This window comes from Pleurodeles waltl, chromosome 9 (genome assembly GCF_031143425.1).
Source record: "Pleurodeles waltl isolate 20211129_DDA chromosome 9, aPleWal1.hap1.20221129, whole genome shotgun sequence".
In the NCBI taxonomy this organism is placed as follows: domain Eukaryota; kingdom Metazoa; phylum Chordata; class Amphibia; order Caudata; family Salamandridae; genus Pleurodeles; species Pleurodeles waltl.
Genome location: NC_090448.1, coordinates 755,701,137 through 755,720,013, shown reverse-complemented (window position 1 = coordinate 755,720,013; position 18,877 = coordinate 755,701,137). Strand labels below are relative to the sequence as shown.

The following is an 18,877-nucleotide window of genomic DNA, read 5'->3' as shown; positions in this document are numbered from 1 at the left end:
AAATTTGCGTCCTTTTTTTCCAACATCCTAGGAATTCTACAGGTACCCAGAGTTTGTGGGTTTCCCTGGGGGAGACCAAGAACTTAGCCAAAATACAGCAAAAAGTTCATTTTTTAAAAATAAAATGGGGAAAATGGCTGCAGAAGAAAGCTTGTGTTTTTTTCCCTGAAAATGGCATCAACAGATGGTTTGCGGTGCTAAAATCACCATCTTCCCAGCTTTCAGGAACAGGCAGACTTGAATTAGAAAACCACATTTTTCAACATAATTTTGGCATTTTACTGGGACATAACCCATTTTTACTATTTTATGTGCTTTGAGGAGCCAGTGGGGCCCACGGAGTCGGGGGAAACTCGATGGTGAGCAGCTGAAGCATCCTCTCCCAGTGGCTTGTTAAGAGATCGGAGCTAGGGGCTGAAGCGTGGTCTGGGGTGGTGATTTGCAGCTGCGAAAGGAGCGGCATCCCGGGAGTTGGGGCCTAAAGCCCAGGAGCCCTGAAACAGTAGCGGCGAGGACCAAAGTGCTGCAAAGCCCCTTGGAGGTCAGTGATTGAGCAGGGGCCAGTGGCTCACAATTTCCACAGGCTCGTAAGGGCCAAAAACAGGCCCCACAAGACTTTTCCACCAGGCCGGGCCAGTTGGTGAAGAGGGTGGTGGCCGAAGGGGAATTACCTTGTCTGCTTTGCCTGGGCTGCAAGGGGTTCATGTTACTCATTTTCGTGCTTCTCAGAGAGAGTAAACTCAACGATGACCAGGAAGAAGCTACTTTCAGGTCATCTGCTCCTAGGAAGAACGAGCTTAAAAACTAAATCTAATCCCCCACGGAACAAGGCAAATCCTGCAGTCCTGCTGAAGGGTCAGACGCAGAAGCAATTATTTACCTTCTGGGGAACAGAGAAAGCTCATTACAGGAAACAAACCCCCCTCCAATACAACTTCTGACATATAGCCACCTAAGTGGCCTCTAAGGGAGTCCTCAAGTGAGTTTTCAAGGGAATCGCATCAGGCAGAAGAAAGCCAGAAAAGAGGAGTCAAGGATTTGGAACAGGGTTGCTCGGTGCCCTCTGTGCAGATCCCAGAAAATGTCTGGCATGCTCAGATTTCTCAGAGTTTGTCCAGTCCACAGCTTCTTTCCTCCCCACCCTCCATATCTGCCCGGTCAGTCAGCCCATTTCCACTACCTGACATGGCACTTAAAATCCCCCAGAACACTGGTGCCCCCCTATCAACAGCGTCTGCAGCCATTGGGCTTCAAAACTTCACGCTGCCGGATCTGGATCCAGATCTATACCAGAGATATGGATTCCAGGCTAATGACCTTTCTCCTCCCCCTGAGGACTCCAGGTCCAACTGTATACCACTGTCCACTGGCTTGCAGCGTATTTAATAGTGCCCTCTCTCTACAAGATTCGTTATACCCCCATTCTCATCTGTTAGCGACACCTGCAGAAGTAAGTGGTATCCAGCTCATTCAACCTCCTGAACCAGAGGTTAGGCTCTCAGCCTCACTGTTTAGTCTGGAAAACCTTCTCACATCAATCTTAAAGTTCCTGGAGAAATTTGTAGGTGGCTCAGATTGTGTCCTTGACTCTGTGACAGCAATTTTTATGGAGTTGACTAAAGACGAAAAGGGGGGGCTTGATCTTAGACCCTCTATGGAACAGTGCTGCCCCCTCGCAGCTACTTAAAGATCAGTGGTCCTCTAGCGTGACCCCTAGGGAGCCCTCGAAGGTGTGCCCGAGTGAGGATGCGAGTACGCAAGCTGGTAAACCTCAATGCAATTGCCCCAGCGAGGCAAAAACACTGCTGGACAGCCCAATTAGCAAAGTCCAGTCAGCCCACACTGAAGGTATTCTCAATCTCTGAAAAAACCTTCAACCAAAAGAGTGGTCCCACGGAATCTCCTTCTGCATCATCCACAGGAGAACGGAATTAAGAAGGGAGATAATGTTAAAGGTGGGAAAAGAACTAAAAGATCGAAAAAATCAAATCGACGGATTAATAAGAAAAATAGAAGGAAAGTACTCTTTCCTGAGGTGACAACGTCCCCTCAAATACGCAGAGAGCTACACATGAAGTCCTCTTATTCGCTCCCACCGCTATGGCCTAGTGTTTCCAGCAGGGAGTTTGGAAGGGTGCATAAAACTGACTCTTCTCCCACTCACCCCTTGAGAATCCCTCCAGCCTTGAATCCAACAGCTATGCCTTTCTTGCCTCCTAGGCTGGTGTTCGACCCTAATGACATAAATATCTCTTCTACTGGGAAAGGAGCACCTTCAATAGGTCATAACGTGGATACCCATATAATAGACTTGCTGCCTATCTTTGATGCAGACCTAATCCTAAACAGATCCACTCTGCTAAGATGTTTCTCACAATCTAGTTAACTGAAACATATTTCAAGCCATGACATTGACCTGGTTTCCCTATTGGCGTCTAACGCAGGACTTAGGGCTAAGATCACCTTCCTCTCCATGCATTTGGTGACCCTGGTCCTTTCACACGCAGACTTTTTGCAGTGTTATGGGATTGATGTTGTTCCTTTTTTGTCTCACAATGTTTTCCGTGGGGATAAGGTAGCGATTCGGGCCGTTAATAGTCCCTTATCTCCTGAGCATTTTAAATGTACTGAACATACAGTGTTTATATCTAGAATAGATCTACAGGCTCTTAAAGTTTCCCTAGTAGGGAATGATAGGCAGGTGCTACTGCGGGAATTACGGTCTGCACCCAAGCAATTAGCCACTAATGTTCCGGATTAGTGGGGTTGGCTTCCGGGAGCCATTTCTCAAGAGCGTGGGTCCAGGCTCCCGCCCCAACCCTCTTCCTAACAGAGGTTTGAAAATTATTTCCTGGAGTGCAGCAGAGGTCAAATTTAGCAGGGAAAATTATCCTACCTTAGCTTGTTAAATCCTGATTTAAGTTGCCTTCAGGAAACTTGGTCAAATACAGACTTATTATGGGATGACTAATTTGTTATTGATTGTAAGGCCTCCACGTATCGAAGGGGGCATGCCAAAGAGGGGGGGGGGGTAGCCTGCCTACTGTCCAGTACACTTAAATGGGATTATACCTGTTATAAAGACCCCAGTAATCTTTTTATGTCCTTAACCGTTTAATTGCATAATACTGCGTGAGACTCCACACCACTGCTATTAATTAATGATTATGTTCCTCCTGAGGCAGCCTATGATTCTTTGTTATAGGAGGCTTTTGCCTATCTTGAGGATGCCTTAGACCGTGAGTTAGCCCCATCTATAGCACTAGTGGGGGATCTAAATCGCAAAATTTCCAACCATGCCTTATGCCAAATGCGTGAAGCGGAGAGAGAAACCGCGCTTCAAATTCCAGCTTGCGTTTCCCCCCTCAATAAAAAACAATAAAAGAGGGAAACTTCTCCTCAGCCTTCTTAAGCCAAAATATTGCATTATTGTCAATGATAGGCCGCCTTCTAATTCTCCTGCTTTTACACATATATCTGAAAAAGTATTGCTGAGCACTTTTATAGAACTTTTTATTGTATAAATTTTAAACATTTTTCTCCAAATGGCCCCTATCAAAGCGCGCTCGATTAAGTCGGTGCTCGTGTCAGGGACTGTAAATACTTTCTCCACTAAATGACACAGGGTCAAATACGGCACACACAGGAACCTTGTGTTTGAAGAATGTATTCTTCCAATAGAGATGAAAAACCCAAACTCCACCAACGCGTTTCAACCACCAAAGGTCTTGATCACGGTAAATGAGTGATCCATTTACCACTCCATTTATACTGTCTCCTATTATCTGCCATTATGGGGCATTTTGGGAAATGTAGTTATGAACACTTTTTATCATTATATACATATAACACTGTGACAATCCCAATAAAAAAATTCTTTCCATCCCACATACCAAAATAACAAATCAAAACAAAAGTGAATTTTGCAAATGTTAAACCCAAAAGAATATTAACGTTAACTAATGAACTTTTCTTTTTTGCATACAAAAAATGCAACCTTTTTTTTGGATTATATATGTTTTCTCTGAAGTTTTTTATGTGTCTCAGGATTTGGAAAAAGGGGGGGGGGCAGCATCCCATCAACAACAAATTTTGCGTCACGAGAAAAAAGAGCAAGTAGGAAAGGATATTTACATATATTCATCCTATTCTCAATACAGTGTATTGTCCACTTTTGGGGTTTAATTTTCTATTATTTGGAATTCTTCAGTTCTATCTCATAGCGGCAAGTCCCATAATTTGCTGCTCAACTAGTACTGGGAGGATTTTTCCTTTACATGCTATCCCTATCTAGTTTTCAACTCTGGACAGCTCTTAGCATTCCATATGATGTAAAGCATATTCGTCTCAATGCGTATCAATATCTATATATTCATGTATTGGCTAATCCTGGTTACACACAAAGTAATATACATGGATCATTATATTTCTTCATGAATTTGTAATTCTTACACGACTTAAAGATGGCAGTAAAGCTCTTCATCCCCATTGATCCCATATGGGGTCTTAGTTCATAGTCTGATTATAAGCCTTGATTCTAGGCGTCTCAGCTTTAGAACTCTGTCCCCTCCTCTCTCATGTTTTTTTACCACTGCTATACCAAAGAAACTCATGTGTAGCCAATCTGCTCCCACATGATTTCTCAAATGTTTGGTCATTCCGTAATTGCTGTCACCATTTTGAACTGCTCTTATGTGTTCTAAAATTCGTTTTTTCAAGGGACAAATAGTACTGCCCACATACCTCATGCCACGTAGACATGCTATCACATATACTACGAATGTAGTGTCACATGTGATTCTTTCATCAATTGTGAAAACTCTACCATGAGGATCTTCTATTTGCTTTCTGTTGCTACCAATTCTACACGCTTTACATTTATTGCAACAGAAAAAACCCTTTTGTGAGGCTGACAGCCAGTTAGATGTCAATGATAATTCAAAATGACTTTTCACTAACGTGTCTTGCAACAATGGTGCTTTCCTGTACGTTATATTAGGATGTTCGTCTACTTTGTGACCAATGTCTATGTCTTTTTTGATCAGGTGCCAATGCCTATTCAGAATGTAAAAAATTTGTGTATTCTCCTTGCTATAATCCAGGATCAAGCATATCTTATTATCTTGTTCTTTTCTCTTCTGATTACCTGCTTGTACCAAGATTTCCTTTCTAGATTTCTGTCTTGATTTTTGTTTTACTTGCTTTATATCTCTGATCTTATATCCTCTGGATAAGAACCTAAGATCCATTTCCTGATACTTCAACTCCATATCCTCTACATTGGAACAATTTCTTTCTATCCTAATAAACTCTCCATACGGAATGCTCTTAAGGAGTGACCTAGGATGGAAACTTGAACCGTGTAGGATGCTATTTGTGGCTGTTGGTTTTCCATACAAAGTTGTTTGCAATGAGTTGTCTTCAATATACACCTTAACATCCAGAAATTCTATAGAGACCTTACTCATTTTGTATGTAAATTGGAGTCCTATGTCGTTACTATTTAATTTATCAAAGAACTCCACAAACAAGTCCTCAGTACCACTCCAAATTATGAATAGGTCATCTATATACCTCAACCAAACTGGGACATGTTCTTCTCCCCAAGCTATGGATTTTTCCCACCATCCCATGGTTAAGTTCGCATAACTTGGAGAAATGACACTCCCATAGCTGTCCCACAAGTTTGTTGATAAATGTCATGGTTAAAAATGATAACATTGTCATGCAGACATATTTCTATCATTTCTGCTAACATTTCCGAATATTTCAAAAAGTGAATATTTCTCTGTTGTAAAAAATATTTCACCGCTTTCATACCTACATCATGTGATATTGAGGTGTATAAAGAAACAACATCAATGGTGATTAATATATAGTTATCCTGCCATGTTATACCTTCCAAACATCTTATAAAGTCACCTGAGTCTTTAATGTATGAGTTGAGGTATGTTACCATTGGGGCCAAAAAATGATCCACATATTCAGATACTTTCTCATATAATGAACCACAACTAGAGATAATCGATCTTCCTGGAGGTTTGTTCAAGGTCTTATGGATTTTTGGTAAAAAATACAAAGTAGGCAACGTTGGATTATCATTCCTCATAAAGTTTAGTTCATCTCTACTGATCAAACCCTCTGCACACCACTTCTACAACCTTTTGTTTAGTTCCAAGACTAAAGTGTTCATATTTTGTCAATCTTCGATAATTAGTTTCTTCTCCAAGTTGTTTATAAGCCTCCTCTAAATAGTCAATTTTGTCCCAAATCACAATATTTTTTCCTTTGTCCACCGGTTTTATCACTATGTCTTGATTTGCCATCAAATCCTTCAAAGCATTTCCATCATATTGTATTTTTTCCCAAATCCATCACAACCAAATCATGAAACAGCAATCTCATTTCCCGGTGCTAATACTGGACAAAATTTGGATCTGGGTTTGAAATTTGTATTCTCCTGTTGTTCATAATCGATTCCCAGTGTCGAAAGTACTTGTATTTCCGACATCATATCATCCTCCAGATTGTGCAATAGATCATAGGCAGTTTTCAAATCAGATTTTTGCTCAATTATCATATTTGATTTCCAACTCACTTCCATTGGTTCCATTGTCACATTCCGTTCACCATTCTATTCCATTTGTCCTGTTCCGTTAATATTATTCATTTTTGTAAAGTATTTGGTCAATTTTAATTTATGCATACATTTGTATAAATCAATCCTTGTTTGTACACAATCATAATGTTTTTCTGGACAAAAACGTAGACCTTTCTGTAGCACACTTTTCTCAGTGTTCGTTAGTTGGTAACTTGACAAATTTACAGTCAAATGTTCTTCCTTTCCTTCCTTCATTTACTCATGCTGCGTAACATATATTATTTTCCTCTTTCTTGTACTCCTTCTCGTTTTCCGGTATCTTTTGTTACTTTTGTTTTTACTCCTCCTCGGCCTCTGCCTCTTCCTCTGGTCCTTGGTGTTTTCTGGTCCAGATACACCAATTTCATTTCGTCTAAAAAAGTGGTCTTTTTTACACTCATGCTTGGGCCTTCCCCTTCACTCTTCTCCGTCTCTGATCCACTATTTTCCGTACCTTCCACCTCCTCCAGATTAAATGCATCTATATGTACCTGTTGCTTCAAGATATCAAACCTTTTAGCGAAAGTCAAAATGCGGCCTGTTGCATAATCTCTTTCCTCTCTCAAGAACTTGTTCCTCTTTTGCTCTTCTATTTGGGTTTTATACTTATCCAGAGTCGTATAAAGTGTTTTTTTAAGCCTTTCATGTTCTTCGTCCTGATCAAATGTCTGTAGTTTCAGCTCCAGGTCTTTAATATTATCTCTCAGGTTCAAAATATCCTTTTTGCATACTTGATGATAATTTCCATCATATGTTTCGAACATTGCAATGCTGTTTGCTCCCCATTCCTCTAACATCTCCGGACTAGTATATGGATGATTTGGAAGCGTGAAAATTCATACCCCCCTCGGTACTCTTTCCATTTGTATATATTTTTCTAAAGTAATGATTTCCCAACTTTTCGGAATCTCTTTTTTCATCAGTCGTTCCAACTGTGTGTAAAGTTGTTTAATATTTTGCTTTGGTAATGGCACTTCTTCTCCTCGAGGCATTGTGGCCATATGTGATCCATTTGGCCTACTAAAAGTAAGTTCAGCACATTGTATTCTTTTAACTGCCCTTTCTTCCATGATGTTTTGCAGTTGCCTTTCCAAAGCTGAGATATTTCAAATGCAAAATAAGTAAAAGGTCACAAAAGCTCATTAATAGGGTATATTCTCTCTAATGTTTTTTACAAATTAATATATTTTACTTTTTATTGCCAAGCACAAGGATACCTGGGTTTTATTAGCGCAACCCTATTCAGTTGCATCTATGAACCACTGTGAAGGATATATTTATAAGTCAAACCAAATGTGTAAAACGCACGCCTACAGATCCAACCAAAATTATATTGTAGTGATCCCCAAATTACCACTCCATTTGGTTATTGATAGGCAGCTTCGACCATATTAATGGTTTACTTTAGTATTTCTCTCCCTAGGACACCCACATAGGTATGTACTCTATCATCATGAGGCATCCACCACACAAAGTACTATTCATTTGTTCTATTTAGCCCATTTGTTTCCATCTCTCCAAAATAAGTTGTGTTTCTGTAGTCATTTAAAGATTTATTGCTCCCATAAAGTCCAAAAAGGTATATTTATGCCCGTGCTTAGACACAGTTCGTAAACAACAAAATCAAAGAACCCAATAACTGTATGCTACTTTTGTGCATACAAAGAAATTCACTATTGTTCCATTTAACTCTTCTGTGTTGCTTGGGAGCAGAACAAAACTCTTTGTTTCCAGTTTGAAGCCGTTACCATAATTTTGCGGAAAGTCGTTTGTTATATTTTTTTGTATTCTTTTGTTTTGCCACACGGTTACGGGATTCCTCTTATGATAACAAATACGAAAGAAGTGGAAACAAAACTGAAACCGGGTTCAGCAGGAGATCTTACAAAGCATCAGCGTTTCCAAATCAAATCAATGGAGTTCCCCTTGTTGCCAAGATTCGATATGACAAACGAGTTCATGTTTTTAACTCCAGCTGTTTTCAAGACATACTTCCTTGTCCCTTATTGTCCATTCGCAAATATTACAAGTAATAACCAACAGTTGCTTTGCCTCATAGACGACACTCCGATGTCGACTTTATTTTCGGTGTACAAGGTACCAAAAAGAAAACCAGTTTTCTGGCAGCAAATACGCGTGTTGGTCTCTCTTGATAAATTGTTTTGTTTAACAACACGGGCATCAAATTTAATGACTTGACAGTTCTGTAATTACTCAAATGGTATTTAAAATGCTCTAGAACTTCACCTTAACTCTTCTAGAGACGGTAATTTCCAAACCTCTCTGAAAAAAGATGTCCCAGGGGCACACTTCACGGCGCTGCTTTGAACATATTCATTTTTCTCCAAATGGCCCCTATCAAAGCGCGCTCCATTAAGTCGGTGCTCGTGTCAGGGACGGGCCAGCCCTGTAAATACTTTCTCCACCATATGACACAGGGTCAAACACGGCACACACAGGAACCTTGTGTTTGAAGAATTTATTCTTCCAATAGATGTGAAAAACCCAAACTCCACCAACACGTTTCAACCACCAAAGGTCTTGATCACGGTGAATGAGTGATCTATTTACCACTCCATTTATACTTCCTCCTATTATCTGCCATTATGGGGCATTTTGGGAAATGTAGTTATGAACCCTTCTTATCATTATATACATATCACACTGTGACAATCCCAATAAAAAACTTTTTTCCATCCCACATACCACAATAACAAATCAAAACAAATGTGAATTTTGCAAATGTTAAAACCAAAAGAATATTAACGTTAACTGATGACATTTTCTTTTTTGCATCCAAAAAATCCAATCTTTTTTTTGGATTATATATGTTTTCTCTGAAGTTTTTTATGTCTCTCAGAATTTGGAAAAAGGGGGGTGGGTACAGCATCCCATCAACAACAAATTTTGCATCAATAGAGAAAAGAGTAAGTAAGAAAATATATTTACATATATACATCCTATTCTCAATACAGTGTTCACTTTTGGGGTTTAATTTTCTATTATTTGGAATTCTTCAGTTCTATCTCATAGAGGCAAGTCCCATAATTTGCTGCTCAACTAGTACTGGGAGGATTTTTCCTTTACATGCTATCCCTATCTAGTTTTTTCCTCTAGACAGCTCTTTGCATTCCATATGATGTGAAGCATATTCGTCTCAATACGTATCAATATCTATATATTCATGTATTGGTTAATCCTGGTTACACACAAAGTAATATACATGGACCATTATATTTCTTCATGAATTTGTAATTCTAACACGACTTGAAGATGACAGTAAAGCTCTTCATCCCCATTGATCCCATATGGGGTCTTAGTTCATAGTCTGATTATAAACCTTGGTTCTAGGCGTCTCAGCTTTAGAACTCTGTCACCTCCTCTCTCATGTTTTTTTACCACTGCCGGAATAAAGAAACTCATGTGTAGCCAATCTGCTCCCACATGATTTCTCAAATGTTTGGTCATTGCGTAATTGCTGTCACCATTTTTAACTGCTCTTATGTGTTCTAAAATTCAAAATTACTTTTCACTAACTTGTCTTGCAACAAGGGTGTTCTCCTGTACATTATATTAGGACGTTCATCTACTTTGTGACCAATGTCTATGTCTTTTTTGATCAGGTGCCAATGCCTATTCAGAATGTTCAAAATTTGTTTATTCTCCTTGTTATAATCCAGGATCAACCGTATCTTATTATCTTGTTCTTTTCTCTTCTGATTACCTGCTTGTACCAAGATTTCCTTTCTAGATTTCTGTCTTGATTTTTGTTTTCCTTGCTTTATATCTCTGATCTTCTATCCTTTGGATAAGAACCTAAGTTCCATTTCCTGATACTTCAACTCCATATCCTCTACATTCCAACAACTGCATTTTATCCTAATAAACTCTCCATACGGAATGCTCTTAAGGAGTGACCTAGGATGGAAACTTGAACCGTGTAGGATGCTATTTGTGGCTGTTGGTTTTCGATACAAAGTTGTTTACAATGAGTTGTCCTCAATATACACCTTAATATCCAGAAATTCTATAGAGACCTTACTCATTTTGTATGCAAATTGGAGTCCTATGTCGTTACTATTTAATTTATCAAAGAACTCCACAAACAAGTCCTCAGTACCACTCCAAATTATGAATAGGTCATCTATATACCTCAACCAAACTGGGACATGTTCCATGTAACATTAGTTTTCCTCTCCCCAAGCTATGGATTTTTCCCACCATCCCATGGTTAAGTTCGCATAACTTGGAGAAAATAACACTCCCATAGCTGTCCCACAAGTTTGTTGATAAATGTCATGGTTAAAAATGAAAACAATATTATGCAGACATATTTCTATCATTTCTGCTAACATTTCCGAATGTTTCAAAATATGAATATTTCTCTGTTGTAAAAAATATTTCACAGCTTTCATACCTACATCATGTGATATTAAGGTGTATAAAGACACAATTTTGATTGGTGATTAATATATAGTTCCAAAGGAAAAAACTAGATAGGGATAGCATGTAAAGGAAAAATCCTCCCATTACTAGTTGAGCAGCAAATTATGGGACTTGCCGCTATGAGATAGAACTGAAGAATTCCAAATAATAGAAAATTAAACCCCAAAAGTGGACAATACACTGTATTGAGAATAGGATGAATATATGTAAATATCCTTTCCTACTTGCTCTTTTTTCTCGTGACGCAAAATTTGTTGTTGATGAGATGCTGTCCCCCCCCCCCCCTTTTTCCAAATCCTGAGACACATAAAAAACTTCAGAGAAAACATATATAATCCAAAAAAAAGGTTGCATTTTTTGTATGCAAAAAAGAAAAGTTCATTAGTTAACGTTAATATTCTTTTGGTTTTAACATTTGCAAAATTCACTTTTGTTTTGATTTGTTATTGTGGTATGTGGGATGGAAAGAAGTTTTTTATTGGGATTGTCACAGTGTGATATGTACATAATGATAAAAAGTGTTCATAACTACATTTCCCAAAATGCCCTATAATGGCAGATAATAGGAGAAAGTATAAATGGAGTGGTAAATGGATCACTCATTCACCGTGATCAAGACCTTTGGTGGTAGAAACGCGTTGGTGGCGGTTGGGTTTTTCATCTCTATTGGAAGAATAAATTCTTCAGACACAAGGTTCCTGTGTGTGCCCTGTTTGACCCTGTGTCGTTTGGTGAAGAACATTTTTTAAACATGTCCAACTTGATTTTAGGTGTAAAGAGTGGTAGAGACAAATGTATCACTTTATTGTTTATTCTTATGTGGACCTCAATCGAGTTCCAAAGTATAAATAAAATTGATTTTGATTTTTACAGAAAGTAACAACTTAAATAAAAAATATTGAAATTGAGGTAAAAAAAAGAGCCATTTCTGTCTACGTTTTTTTTCTATAACTTCTTCCAGCTATGACAGATGCTTGAAAGCAATATAGAGTTACGTCTGCTGGACTCTTCTGTTTGCAGGGATTTATTGGGCTTGTAGGTTCATCAAGAACCCTAGGTACCCAGAGCCAATAAGGAGCTGCATCCTGTTATGGGTTTTCATTGTATACCGGGTATACAGCAATTCATTCGGTGACATATAAAGAGAGAAAAATAGGTATCAAGGAAACCTTTGTATTTCCAAAATGGGCACAAGATAAGGTGTTGAGAAGCAGTGGATATTTGCACATCTCTGAATGCCAGGGTCCCTATACTAGCATGTGAATTACAGGGAATTTCTCATATAGATGACTTTTTTACACACTGTCTTACATTTGGAAGGAAAAAATTTAGAGAAAGTCAAAGGGCAATAAGACTTGTTCTTCGATTCTGTGTTTCCCCAATTCTCCCGATAAAAATGGTCTCTCACTTGTGTGGGTAGGCCTAATGCCCACGACAGGAAACGCAACATGGACATATCACATTTTTACATTGAAATCTGACGTGTTTTTTGGAAAGTGCCAAGCTGTGGATTTTGGCCTCTAGCTCAGCCAGCACCTAGGGAAATCTGCCAAACCTGTACATTTTTCAAAACTAGATACCTAGGGGAATCCAAGATGGGGTGACTTGTGGGGCTCTCCCCAGGTTCTGTAACCCAGAATCCTTTGCAAACCTCTAAATTTGTGGTGCCTAAGTGGTTTCTGCCCTCTCCCCCGGGGGTAGATCGGTCTAATAGAAATAGGCCAATCTGCCCCAAAGGGGGGCAGGAATGGACTAAAATAAATTTGCCCCCCAGGGCAGCGATCCTTGCCTAAGGGGTCGCTCCCCATCTGTAAAACATTAAAAGAAAAATCCCTGGTGCGTATTGGTTTCTGCCCCCCTTGGGGGCAGTCGGGATTAATTCAAATAGGCTGATATGTCCCCAAGGGGAACAAATGGCCTAAAATAAATATGCCCCCCAGGGAGCCACCCTTGCCTAATGGGTCACTCCCCTTGCCTGAAATTGGCACCAAACAAAACCCTGGTGTCACCTTTCACAGAGAAATGTACCGGCCCAAACATGATTATGTAGAACTTTATATGAACTTGTCTGCATTCATTCTTAACATGGCTTTTCTGGCTTTGTTTACTTTAATTATCAGTCGGAAGTCATTAGGACTGCATCAAAGCACACTTTAAAGTGCCTTCTTCTAAAGCTTTTGTTGAAATTATGTACTGATAGCAGTAAAAAATAATGGTTTGGGGCAATTTTTCTAACTTTTGTATGAGTCACTATAATACTGGAAATGTCAGCAACTATGATGATGAGCCTTGTGGTGGTGAGGTACAAGGCAAAGCTGAAAATAAAATATTCTAGAAGTATTTTGTTTTTTTCACCTTCACAGCAACTGCATATAAAATAATGCACATGCCTTAAAAGCACTTTCTTTGAAAATAAATGCAACTTAAACTAATTGGTGGGAAATGCATTCTTCATAGGATCACTGCAGATGTCTGTTTGAGAGACTAGAGAGTCAAAGAATTGAATCCTGCTTGGTGCTGTGCAGAATACTAACTTGTATAGAGCTGAGGGCCCAGCAAGTAACAGACGGCACTGAATATTTGAGTCATTCTTTTAAAACTGGATTTAACACAGTATAAGATAAGGTGCCACACAATGATTTAGAGTATCCTATAAAAACAAGTACTTTCAAAGAATACATATTAGTTTCAGCTAACCAGACTGTAGCTGGTGTAGACATTTATATAAGTCCATTAAATTACAATTTCCAGAACCCAGCATCCTTACATTATCTCGCTAAAATAATTACTGTTTGTCAACATGATACTTCAAGTGCCTCCTTTTATTGAAACATTTTAGATCCCTCCCTCCCCCTTCAGCACTGTCTAAGTACTCCAGGTCCCCATTAACAATTCGGGGATGGTTGTTTTTAACAAAATGTACAGGAATTGTTGATGTAAAATTAAATACACCTTGGGCCCTATTCACCTGGCCAACTTTGACCTCTATTTACATACAGATGTCCTCTCAGGTGAGTTGAAGAGGCTGGAGAAATAAGGCCTAAAGGGTCATATTCAGACCCAGGATCATCCTAATGCCTGGGAATGCAGAGTAATGGCTCAGGAGAAAGGGGAACACAGTACAATCCATGGCTAGCATCACAGAAATGTCCCTGAGAATGGAGCGCTATGTGGGTCTATTTTTTTAATTTACAAATGAACAGAAAGCTTAGCTACTTCCTCAAAGAGATGCCCTGTAGAAAGGTTTCGAGAAATCCAGGCTCAATTTTTAAGTGCCATCACTACCACCATTAGTGCAGCAGGTACATTGGCATTGGGGCAATGGTGTGACGGATTACTGTGCCCCCATTAAGGATATGTCAATAGCTAAAAAGGCAGTGGGGGAACATTTTTCCATGTTAGCTTTGGGGCTAAGTCCCCCTTGTTGAACAGTTAGGACTTTTCCCGTTCATTTTTTAACACAAAGTGACAGACAGCCTGCTTTGGGCCACAGGCCCAGGAGATATGGCCAAGTAGTGTGAGCACAGGAATAGGTATCATTGGTGCTGCAGGTGCAGTGTCACCAGGGCCCCAAGGGTGTGAGGGTCCACCTAAACACCTATTATGGCTGTTTTACCGTAATTCCTTTCTGGTATTAGGGCTCAGTGCGCCATTGCTGGGCCAGTGATGCTTTGGGCATTGCACCACGAGCCCAGGGGGTGGGGTTAAAACAGAGGAGGCACCTTAGCTAAGGCATCAGAGGGATAACAGAAAGGAGGATATGGACAGTTTAACAAGGGGCAGGAGACTGCCACTTTTACAAGGTATTCGCTCTCATTAGTGAGGCAGGTACAGTGGCACTGAGGCCCAGGAGTGTGAAGGGCCCACTGCATAACAATTATGCCTGTCTTTCAATAGAGGCATTGTGGACAGCAATAGAGCTGAGGGCATCCTTGCTGCAATGAGGCAGGCAACACATATGATGAGCTTATTTTTTTATGAAAGGGACAGAGTCTATTTCAAGATTGGAGTGATAGCCAGGCTTGGTAGGGAAGGGGTGAAAGAGGCAGAGGGGATAGCCTGGTAATCAGGGCTGCTGCTATAATTAGTGCAGAAGGTGCAGTTGCATCAGGGCCCAGGAGTGTGAGGGGTTCACAAGACCCCAAATAATAGGAGCAATTGTTGTCTAGTTCAGGTTTTTTAATGTATTTTCTTATTTATAAGAGTCTAACATTTAGTGTGGCTTATGAGAGACTGAAAAAGTACCCCTGAAATGATCTCATGTGCCCCACTCCTTGCGCTCAGCCCTGCATCTTCCCCTCATCTTTCCATAAGGTTTTGGAGGCGGGGACGACTTCAAAACATTTTGGGTTGGGTGGTTCAGAGTAAAAAAGAAGGCATAGTCACTTCAAGCACACAAAAACATATGCACAGGACAGTGCAGAATCCCAAAAGAACCACCGCCTATGCATGTGCACTTCAAACCCACACGGGAACCACAGCCTGTACACAGGCATTTCACACCCATAAAAGTAGTGCAGCCTATGCACGGCGCCTCATGCTGTCAAAAGAGCAATAGACTAACCATAGCACTTCATAAACACATGAGAACCGAGACCTATGCACAGGTAGGTACTTAAAGCCCACAAAAGAAACACAGCCTATGCATGTGCGCTTCAAAGCCACACAAGATCCACAGCCTGTACACAGGCACTTCAAACCCATAAAAGTACTGCAGCCTACGCACGGGCGGCTCATGCTGCCAAAAGAATCATAGCCTACCCATAGCACTCCATAAACACATGAGAACCATGTCCTATGCACTTAAAGCCCACAAAAGAAACACAGCCTATGTATGTGCACTTCAAACCCACACGAGAACCACAGCCTGTACACAGGCAATTCAAACCCATAAAAGTACCACAGCCTATGCGTGGACACCTCACGCTCTCAAAAAGAATCATAGCCTATCCATAGGCACTTCATAACCACACGAGAACCAAGACCTATGCACAGGTACTTAAAGCCCACAAAAGAATAGCAACCTATGCATGGGCACTTCAAGTGCACACAAGAGCCACAGGTTCTGCAAAAGGTGCTTCAAACTCACACAAGAGCTGCTGCCAATGCATAGGCTGTTCAAGCAAACGTACAAGATCACCGCAGCGAACGCACTGGCATTTTAAACCCAGATTAAATCCACAGCCTATGTACAAGGACGTCAAAACCACACGCCCACAACCTGGAGCGGAGGATGTCAGGACCACATCAGAACCTCGGCCTCTATGCAATAATCATACAGGCCAACCGCAGCGTGGGCACAGGCACCTAAAGTCAGCCGGGGGCTATCCACAATAGTGAGAGGGCAACCTGATAAAACAGTCCAGGCATAAACAGGACACGGCCTGGCAAACTGAGCTAAGAGTGAAGAACTGATGCATATGCACCGGCTGGTCAATATGTAAGAAAACATACCTAGAGACACGAATTTCTTTCACACCTACCGGGAAAAGCTAAAGTAGCCAAGCACATCAAACCCACACGAAAACCAGAGGTGAGATCCAGCTCGCAAGAAAACCACTAACTAAGGGCGAAGGCCCGCGACCACCGGGAGCTTAGAGGGGCCGGAGCGGAAACCCAACCGCGGCCCCGAGCACGATAATCGCGCCAAAACATGGCGTGCTAAACAAAGGGTTACGGGGGGGCCAAAGCCTCCCCCCCCTCCTTCCGGCCCCATCGTAGGGGCAACGTCGGGCGGAAACGGAAGGGAGGGGGGGGGACAGCAAGGAGCGACTAACCAATTGGGGGAGCGCATCTTTTAAACACAAACGGCAAGGGGGGGGGCCACGGGGGTTCGCCAAGGACGCAAAAGAGGGCTGCCCGGCACCTTGGACAACACAGGTGACCGGGCAGCCAAGAGGAGGGAAACACCCACCCACCCACACCAACAGAGCAACAGACACCCAGAGCGTCGCAGGCTGGGTTGTCGGATGAAAACAGCGAGAAGAAGGCGGAAAGAAAGGATAAAAGAACTACAAAGGCCACACCCAGCGCCGCGGGGTGGCAAGGCTACTTACCTTGGGATGCCTCACGGCAGGGTAAGGCAGTCAGGGGAGGTACTCGGTAACACGGCACTCGCAGCCCGGGTCCACTGGAGAGCGGGACACAAGGACCAAAACAAGGTAGCGAGCTAAGCCTAAAACCAAAATACGAGTACCCTCCTAGCTAAAGAATGACGGACAGCGTGGGAGAATGATTGAAACCAAAAAAGCAAACTGCATGTCATATTATCGTCTAATGAGAAAGCTGTTAAGGAAAGCAATTATAACACAAATGTATCAATGGTATAATGATTTATTGCCCTTAACAACTACACGTATGATTGATTTATGACCCTCATAAAAGAAGGGCTGACATGCTGTAATTAATTCCTCAATAAACTGCAGCCAATATGTTTCCAACAAACTACGGTCTGTTGTGTATCTTTGCGGTATTGGGCCGTCTGGAGGGGTTTTGGAGTAGCTCATTCAGCCCTTCACATTTACCGGTGGTGAAAACCGTAGGGAATAAAGAGTCAGAGGGTTTTATTGCATGCCAAAAACAAACTGAAGGCAAGTGCCTGATCTATGCTAAGAAATACACATCCAGGTAGGCACTTCTGATGACAAGAGCAATCACTTTCAGAAAACAGGCACTTCACCACTAAAATCACCATGGCCGAAAACATGTCGTATCGCGGATGAAGTAAACAGACACTACAAGCCACCGCGAAACTAACAGCAACCAGACTCGCTTCGAGCAATAGCAGAGCAAGAGACAGGCACTGCAAAACAGTAGGAAATTGCTTGTACTCACCTTCGAGTGGTTTCTGGATCATAGCACCGCAAACCCCGATCCAGAACCCTAGGACAGGCAAGTGCCCAGCCACTACAATCATGACGCTGCCCCAGTAAGCGCTGGATGCTGCGTCAAGGCGCTATATGCCAAGGTGTGTCTCTGGGTATCTTTCAGTCCACGTGGTTATCTATCAGCGCGAATCTGTATTTGCTATTTTATGAGTAGATCATTTTATAAACGAGCATGTGCGCTTTCTGACTGCGTCCCTGTGCCACGGTGTATAAGTCTATGTCACGGTATCTCCGCAGGCAAGAGTAACACCGGAGGTCAGGTAGGGTTTACATGTATGATGTCGGAAAGGATGGGCTGAACGGATTGACCTGGGTTCTTTTGCTTCAGTCAGATTGTTGCTGTGTGTCTGCTTGTATTCCTGGTCGCTTTTTGGTGGTGTCCGTGGATTCGCAGCAGGTGCCGATTTGCCGAAGTTTGCGCGTACCAGCGCCCACACTTGGGTCGCATTCAATTTGTGGCGTATATGTGCACCCGAACCACGGCGCCCAAGAGTCTGTCGTGGCTGTGCCCGTGCTGGGCTGGGTGAGGGTGGCCGGTGATGCAGAGGGACTGACGCCTGTGCCTCGGCGTCCGTAGATGTGGCCCGGCTCCCGGCGCTGACTCCTTCCAGGACTGCGGCCCTCTCCTCTGACTCACTCGTAGCTCCACTGGCAGAATAATAAACAAGAGGCTCGGCGCAGAGCAAGGTAGGAGGGGCCACGGGTGAAGCTATTTCTACATATACTGTCTGCTCTGCGTGGATGTAACATCTCGGGGGCGACCAAAGTACAGCCCTCGAGTCAGAAACACCGTCAAGGGCACCTGGAATGTTTGCCCGTTTCATGTTTTTCATTGTTTCTGACGTTCCGGAGAGCTGTTTCTTGAACATGAAGGTGAGGCAATGCTAGTAAATGTATATTATCG

The 18,877-nt window shown here is 41.8% G+C and overlaps 1 protein-coding gene across 1 annotated transcript in view; it reads right to left on the bottom strand.

The window, feature by feature from the left end:
- LOC138259928 (ephrin type-A receptor 4-like) overlaps positions 1–18,623 on the bottom strand; it is a 204,999-nt gene extending 186,376 nt beyond the window's left edge. The window contains exon 1 of the mRNA XM_069207916.1: positions 17,921–18,623. Within this exon, the coding sequence (XP_069064017.1) occupies positions 17,921–18,002 (82 nt within the window). The 5' untranslated portion in view covers positions 18,003–18,623. The remainder of the gene's footprint in view (positions 1–17,920) is intronic.
- Between the last annotated feature and the right edge of the window lie 254 nt (positions 18,624–18,877).